Genomic DNA, 8,738 nt, shown 5'->3' with positions numbered 1-8,738 from the left:
AGACAGACAGACAGACAGACAGACAGACAGACAGACAGACAGACAGATAGATAGATAGATAGATAGATAGATAGATAGATAGATAGATAGATAGATAGATAGATAGATAGATGAATGGATAGATGGATAGATAGATTCTCATAAAAGTTTTGTAGTTTGGAAGGTAAGTATATGGGTCAGTAATTTTTTATGCTCTCTTGGTCAAAACAAAAAGGTCAAGATTTTTTCCAAGACTTTGTCGTCACTCTCAGATACTTTGAGAATCAATCTATCAATTCTCTCAAAAGCATGTCACCTCCAACATGGACTCCTCTGTGAATGCTTTGTCTGGTACATCTACTCCTCCCAATTCTGTGCTATTTCTATTTTCCTCAGTGCTATTTCCACTTCCTCATGTAATACATCTGGGATTCTAACGTTAAAATTCAAATGTGGTAGCTGCACTTTTACTGATGCAATCTAGTTTCCATCTCCCCTGCTCTACAGAAACTACTCTCTGTAAGGTCACCAGTGATCCCTTGTTTCTAAACCCAATGGTCTTTTCCTCAGTCCCCATCCTTCCTTCACTTCCCTGAGGTGTTTTATAAAGATGTCTGCCCCTTCCCTCTGGGTACTCCCTCCTCCCTGAGTCTTTGTGACTCAACCTACCTCTTACTCCTCAGTCTCCTTTTCAGGATCCTCATCCACGTTCCATGCTCTTTGTGTGGGTGTATGCCAGGGCTTTATCCTGGACCTTCTCCTCCCTCTATTTATATTGTCTCTTTATTGATGATCTCATAAGCACCATATGTTTAATAAATATCATCTCTATGTAATGGATTTCCAAATATATATTCATCTCTCTCCTGGACTCCAGTCCCCATATCTTCAACAGTCTGCCAGATACATCCACCTGTATTTCCCCATAGGTATCTCAAACTCACCATGTCCAAAGAAAAGCTAGTTCTCTTTCTCGCCAAGCCCACTCCTGCTTTGGATTTCCCTCTTTGCATCGAGGGCCCCAGCATTCTTCTAGTCACCCAGGTTTTCAACCTAGGAGTCATCCCTTAATATTTCTTTGAAGCCAAGGGCTGGTCAAGTCTCCTTGGTTCCACCTCCTCAAAGTCTCTCACATCTGTCCCCTTCTTGTTACTCACAACCACAAACCACCTCAGTCTGGGACCCCTCTGCCTCTTGCCTGAACTACTTGCAATAGTTTCCTAATAAATGCCTCTACCATCTCCTGTTCATTCTCCACACAACTGACAAAAAGTGTTATTTCTGAAACATAGTTGGACCCCACCACTCTCCTTCTCAAGCAGCTCTGATAGCTCCCTCTTACCTCTAGGATAACTTTCAAACACTTCTGTTGGACACTCAAGGCCCTTCACGGTCTGGCTCCTGCCTCTCCCTCCAGATGATTACACATTATTCTACTTCACACACTCTTATGCTCCTGGCACATTAGCTGCTTGCTATACACAAGATTCTCTTTCCTGACTCAGTGCTTCTATACAATCTGTCACTGATGTACAGGAAACTCTCCCTCCTCACCTCCACCTCTTGGAAGACTAGCTTCCCTCAGAGAACAGCCCAGGTGCCCCCTCCTTCAACTGACTGCCCAGTTTTAATACCCATTTTTAACATCTTCTGTGTTTTCTTATCTGTGAACATTTGGCATGTGTATATGTAGTACCTATCATGGTACCTGACACATAATAAAGTTCAATAAATGCTTTATTGTGGAAAGAGTTTGGTATACAAATCTTTATGGATTTTTTTTTCCATTTTCTCTTTCGTCATCCTTCTTACAATTTCATCCTTCACACTCTTGGGATAATTTTGCTTAGTTAGTTAGTCAAGTTTTCTGTAGACTCATTTTCCTCTCCACTACTTTATGTGACAAACCTATTCATATTCTTGCCCTCCATAAGATTTTACAAATAAATTTATGTTCTAGACCAGTATTTCTGTTGGTAAAGCTAAAAGGGACCTCAGAAGTCAACCCCCTTATTTGACAGAGGTTCTTTCCACTGTCCTACACTGACTTGTCTCAGTTAATTGAGGTGATCTAGTGTTTGGTGACTGAAGCAGGGTCTGATTTCTTTTGGTCTTCTTGTCCTGACAGCTGATTTGCATCAGTTAAATTTCCTTTAGGAAACTGTGATCATTTGTGTCAACGGTCGTTGCCTTATCTATTTCCTATTTGGGGGGCACCATTAGCTTATGTTTAAACAAGTCAAACTGAAGTCACCACAGTTAGGTGACTTTCTTGTTTTTAATCTTTCTCCCACTTTGGTGCTGGTTTTGAACTTTGCTCTAGCATGATACGACTGTATAGCAAGCAGCTGATTCAGAAATGCCTTCCCTATCAACAAGATAGTCATTTCCTGTCTATTAAAAAGTAACCAATTTCATTTTTTTATTACATAATTTGGTGTTCATTATATACAGCACGTCTCAGAGAAAGTTATTGTATGTAGGTATGAAACTTCAGGGGTATAGCTAGATGGTTCAGCGGATAGAGAGCCAGCCAGGCCTGGAGTCAGGAAGACTCATCTTCCTGAATTCAAATCTGGCCTCAGACACTTACTAGCTGTGTGACCCTGGGCAAGTCATGTAACCCTGTTTGCCTCCGTTTCCTCATCTGTAAAATGAGCTGGAGAAGGGAATGACAAACCATCCCAGCATCTTTATAAGAAAACACCAAATGGTCAGACACAACTGAACAACAATGTGTGTGTTGTTCAGTGGAATCACAAGCATTTGGTGTCTCTGGTTTTTGACTCCTGGGTCATGTGTTCCAATATAATTTTCACCATCTACCCCTCAGGCTACCTTTGCATTGACATTAGCCTATTGGTGATAGGCCTCTCTATACTTAGGCTGATTCTGGGAAGCAGAGATGGTCTATTACCGGGATGTTTATTCAAAGCCTTCTGGCATGACAGAGATTAACTGATCTTGCATCTGACTTGTATCATTTTTGAGAACTCGGGATCTGAATTTGAATCTTACCTCTGGCCTCAGTTATATGACCATGGATAAGTCACTGAACTGTTAGTTTCAGTTTACTTATATGTAAAACATAGGCAATATCTATAGGGAGATGACAGTAGTATGGTGAGTAGAGCAAGATCTCTGGTGTCTGGTTCTTCTGACACATGATAGCTGTGTAACCATAGTCTCCTAACCTCTGAGTGCCCTAGGCTGATCTGCATTTTTGGGTACAGTTTCTATTCCAAAAGTTCCACATGTCAATGAGATCACAGGTCAAGATAACCACATACTCAAACACACACTCCTCAGGTGTTGTGTCCAGAAAACCCCAATGAAAAAACACAGATGGGATAAGGGGAATTTAGAGCTGGATGGGGTATTCAATGTCATATCTAAAGCCATCATTGAACACATGAGGAGACTAAAGCCCAGAGAAGGAGGAATGACTTACCCAGGACCATGTTCAAGGTAAGAAGGAACAGGGCCAGGATTTAGACTTCATGTGGGGTAGGGGGTGGGGGTAAGTAGTATATGGCAGCTTCAAAGGAATGAAGTATTAAACTTTGACCCCAAAGCAGTGGGTAGAGGGAAAGGGAGGATGAAAGCATGGCAGTGACAAGATGTCAGCAAACAGAGGCCTGGTCACTGAACCAGGTAAGAATCAGATCAGAGGATCATAGTTTTAAAGCTAGAAAGGGCTTTACAAGGGCATCATCCAGTCCAACTCCCTCAGTTTATAGACAGAAAAGTTAAGTCAAATGGCCAGGGTCCCACAGTTAGCACATTTCTGAGGCAGGATTCTAGCCCGGGTCTTTGGGGGACTTGTATTAGCTGATACAGAGTGAAGTGAGCAGCACCAGGAGAACAATGCATGCAATAGCAACAATGCTGTGAAGGGACCACCTTGAAACAGCCTTGAGAACTCTGACCCACATGGGACCAGTGGTGGTGCATGATACACACCTCCTGACAAAGAGGTGAGAGACTCAAGATGCAGAAGGAGACATATGTTTTTGGACACGGCCAATGTGAGAATTTGTTTGGTTTTATTATGTATATTTGTTATAAGAGTTTGTTTTTCTTCTTTTTAATTTTCCTGTAGGATAAGGGAAGAAAGAAGGAAAGGAGAAAGAAAAGAAGAAGAAAGGAAGGGAGGAAGGAAGGAAGGAAGGAAGGAAGGAAGGAAGGAAGGAAGGAAGGAAGGAAGGAAGGAAGGAAGGAAGGAAGGAAGGAAGGAAGAGAGGAGTTTTTAAACATTTACAATGTGCCTAAGAGCGGAGGATGGGAGAGAAAATAAATGCTTGCTAACTAAAAATAAAAATAAAAAAAAATCAAACCTAAGTTTTCATTTAAATTCAGTTCTCCATCCACACCACCACACTGCCTCAGAAAGTGAAGTAAGGCAAATATTTGGTTCTGTATTTGTTCTATGAGTTTCTATATTTGGAGTCAAAAGATCTCAGTTCAAATCCCAGCTCTGGACCAGTCACTTAAACTTTTCTGGGTCTCAGTTTTCTTATCTGTAAAATAAAAGGATTGGGCACCTGGATCATATTAAGACCCTTAACCAGAAAAAAAAAAAAAAAAGCAATGCTTGAACGACTGCCAATTCCTAGATGGTAGCAGGCAAGATCTGACAACAGAGGGTGCTAGTATTCCTATGTGAGCTGAGAGGTGGGATCAACCCAGGAAAGAGGAAGCAGGATTGCTTGGAGAGGAACTTTGTGGTTGTGTGCTAATTTCTTCTGATTGCCAATTTAATAAGTAAAACCATGCCTTCTTCAACTTGCCTTCATCATTATCCAATTAACAGAGGCCATTTCGTTAAAAAGATATAATCACTTAACCCATTGCCTTGCCTTCCTCCCTCCAAAAAAAAAAATGAAAATGCATTAAGATACTGACTTCAATAAACTCATACAATGCTAGCAACTCAAGAAAGGACCTCTGAGTCTTACCTTCTCTCTGTCTGGGCTCTCTGTTCTCCACTGAGGTATTATCAATTCATGCTGTGGCAAGGTATTTGCTTCACTTTCTCCTCCTGCAGAACAAAAAGTATAAACTCCAATGAAAGGCTGGGCCTCCACAGTAGGTCAAAGCAGCATGCAACAATGGCAGGACCTGGGTTCAAATCCCAACTCTATCACTTACAATTTATGAGTCCCCCAGATGACTGCACGTACCCTTCTCGATCCAAATCTGTGATTCTGTGACAACCGTGGCAAACACTTTCATTTCATTTATCATAACCATTCCTACCTTTTGCAGTACATTATCCTTTATAAAAGAACATAAAATGTTGAAGAGCAGAAGCTAAAGGAAATTTCAAACCTAGTTTAGCATGAACGAGACTTTAAAATCACAGGCAGGTCTTAATAACAATCGTAGTCAATAAAGACTGTGTAGTGATTAGGGTAATGCTTCCTCCTGGGTGGACAGTATAGATTCAGTGTCTTATGTAGCAGCATATACCCCTATGAGTCCAGGATGAAGGAAATGGTTGGCTTAGCCATCAGCTGTCCTTCCAAGCAAGTCCCTCAGAGCAGTACTTCCCCCCATATGGGGGTCACATAACTGAATGGGGGGGGGTCGCAAAAAATGTGGCAACAGTAAAAAGGTTTCTGATCACCCAACAACCAAAAATTCATTCAAAATCAAATGTGTAAGGGGCGGCCAGGTGGCTCAGCAAGTAAGATCACCGGCTCCAGTGTCGGGATGACCTGGGGGTCAAATCCGGGCTCAGATACTTAGCACCACATCCAGAAATAACTGGCCGTGTAACCTTGAGCAAGTTACTTAACCCCAATTGCTTTAAAAAAAAAAATCAAACGTGTAATTCATCCAAGGTGCTTCTGGAAGCACTTGGCTGTGTTACATTGCATAACTTCACTGCAACCTTGGTTCTGAACACACAACATGCGCACTTTGCACTGATGCGCTCTCCATCAGTCACGCAATGCCAAAAAATGCTGGCTCAGATTTGAGACTATTGTATGTTATGAATTGCAGTGTTTTTGCCATATGTGCAAAATCATTAAATGAATTTTGGCTTGGTATTAGCACAGAATTTCCAAAAATTTCTGAAATGGCCCTAAACATATTTCTGCCATTTTGTATGATGCATTTATGCAAAGTGGCATTCTCAGCACTGATGATTATAAAATCAAAATATCGATCAACTCTGAAAAATGTTGAAGAGGCTCTATGTCCTGCAGTATCAAATATTCCACCAAGATTTAATTCTTTATGTAAAAATAAGCAAGCATATCTATCTCATTAGTATGCAAATTTTCTTTTGTCTTTAATAAATGGTAAAATTATATGTATACCAAAGAATTGTTTTAAAATTAATGTCTTTACAATTTATTATCAGTAAATATTTTATTTGTATACTTTTGTTTTGTTTTTTGGAGATGAGGAAGGTATGATAATTAGGGTTAAGTGACTTGCCCAAGGTCACATGGCCATATTTTAACTCATCCTCCTGACTCCAGGTCTAGTGTTCTATTCACTGCTCCACCTAGCAGCCTTTGTATACCTATTTTATATTCCTATATACTGGGGGGTCACTTTTCCAGGGAGTCAGAAAAGTTTAAGAAGCCCTGCCTCAAACTACTATTCTTCTGAACTGGACAAGTACTTTCAATTTTTACCAGGTCCATCTCTTCAATTAAATTCAATTGAATCCTTGGGCCCACTTTGGTATTTTTTTCAACTCAGTCACATCTCTCCATATATGGTATTCTGTTGCATAGTATCTAGGACAAGATGAGGCATCATGGAGAACATTATGGGGGGTGGGGCAGAGAGAGGGGCCCACACAAAACACCCACTGGAGTGCCTGTTCTGTTTTTTACGTACCTGTGTGGGACCTTAGACAAGTCACTAACCCTCTCTGTCTCAGTTTACTCATCCATAAAATGAGGGGGATTGAAACAGATGACTTCTGAGGTTTCTTTCCATGCTAAATCTATGAAGTATGCATCTATTAAGCACCCACTATACATAAAGGGACTGAGCTAAGTGTTAAGACAAAAATGAAGCAATCTGTGCCCTCTAGGAGTTTACATTCTTTTACTGGAGGTGCTGCCTTCTTATACACAAAAACTATCTTTTATTGTTCTATGAACCTAAGTCTTGCTGACTCACCAATTAAATTATATATTCCAAAAGAGTAGGGATTGTGCCTTGCTTTCCCACTTGACTTTACCTCACACAATTTCTATACTTTATCCAGACAGGAAATACTTAGTGAATTAAATGGGACTGCTCATTATAAAGACATCCCCTTAAAGGGTTATGGATCCCAGACAGCCTCACTTAGTGGTCATTAAAGGAGGTAAAGGATTTTTTCCTTCTCTGTATTATAAATGCTCAGCACTCAAAAGGCAGGAATAGTTTTCTACTCAGTCAGTCAAATATCCCCCCCAACTCCACCCCATGATTTCTAAGAAGGCCACCCAACCTCTGTAGGATAGGGAATATGATTGCATTCTCCTTAGGGTATCACACACACACACACACACACACACAAATAACCCCGTTATCTCGGGCATTCCAGGACGGAAAAGTGTATGTGTTGTTAGGAAGGATGGCAGATAAGGGGACGGAGTAGAGAGACAAAATTCAAAATGCAGAGGACCTATGTCTATCAATTCTATATTTGTCAGCTACTCCAGGACATAACTCCTGCCTGGAATGCTCTGTTCAGTTTCCAGGACTGTGATCACTCCGTAAACATGAAAGCGATTCGACTGCTTCTTTTCAAAGCTTCTCTGGTGGACTTCCCAGGACAGTATTAGCTTGGCTCAGCTCAGATCAACTCAGCCCTCCCTTTAAGAGTGAGGTTCCTGTATCCAGCTCCTTCTCCAGAGAAAGGTTTGGAGCTTATCAATTATCTTAAGTCGGGGAAGCCAGCCAAGACTTCCAATCTCTGGGAGGGGCTGTAATTTCTTAAGGTTGTAATGAATGAGTGCAGTGAGTTACTCACCCGGGAGCACAGAACACAAAATGACAAGTCACTAAGAAAAGGACCTTAGATCACAGAATATTGGAACGAAAACAATCCTAAGGCACAGAATGTATTTTAGTGCTAAAAGAGATCTTAGAATGTACAATGACAGAGTTTAAAAGAACCCTGGAACAGAGAATGTTAGAACTATAAGGAACCCTACTTAGATCATAGAATGACAGAGCTGAGAGGGACCTCAGAGCATGATTATTTCAGGAGCCGAATGAAGATTGGGCGTATCCAGGGGGATTGATAGTGGTTGAGAGAGATTAGCTCGTCTTCGAAGAGATCTCGAGTATAGCCTGCCAGGACTACCTCAGCGCCGGGTGTGCGTCTAACACTGTACCGGGCTCTGAGGATGCCCCCAGGACTAAACTCGGTATGCCAGGGATCAATCAGCCTCCGAATCCAGGGTAAGCGAGGATATGGATGCTCCGGGCTGGCGGTATCCTGAGCTCAGTACAGTCCCTCTACAGGAGACGTATCCAACTGAACAAAAGAGGAGCCACCCGCACAGGACGAGCCCCGGCATCCCGAGAAAAGTTCCCAATCAGAGAGCAAAATTATGTTATTTTCTGTTCTTGCTCCAAGCCACCACCCAGCCCTCCGCACTTCTGCCCGTATTTCGGGGAATAAAGGGATTTCTCCAAGTTCCCTGCAATCAGCGCTCCAACCCCTTCTTCCAAAGCCCCAGCCCCACTACACACACACACACACACACACACACACACACACACACACACACACA

At 41.8% G+C, this 8,738-nt stretch overlaps 1 protein-coding gene across 1 annotated transcript in view; it reads right to left on the bottom strand.

Moving 5' to 3' along the window:
* The window catches only part of ADAM19 (ADAM metallopeptidase domain 19), a 132,438-nt gene that overhangs the window by 123,343 nt on the left and 357 nt on the right, over positions 1-8,738 (bottom strand). The window contains exon 2 of the mRNA XM_069102491.1: positions 4,938-5,020. Coding sequence (XP_068958592.1) covers positions 4,938-5,020 — 83 coding nt within the window. The remainder of the gene's footprint in view (positions 1-4,937; positions 5,021-8,738) is intronic.

The sequence above is a fragment of the Petaurus breviceps genome, unplaced genomic scaffold, assembly GCF_028583685.1.
Source record: "Petaurus breviceps papuanus isolate PSGF00001 unplaced genomic scaffold, PetGlider_PUasm1.0 551, whole genome shotgun sequence".
Taxonomy (NCBI): domain Eukaryota; kingdom Metazoa; phylum Chordata; class Mammalia; order Diprotodontia; family Petauridae; genus Petaurus; species Petaurus breviceps.
Note: the sequence above shows the minus strand (reverse complement) of the source record. Positions and strands in the feature narration are given on the sequence as shown.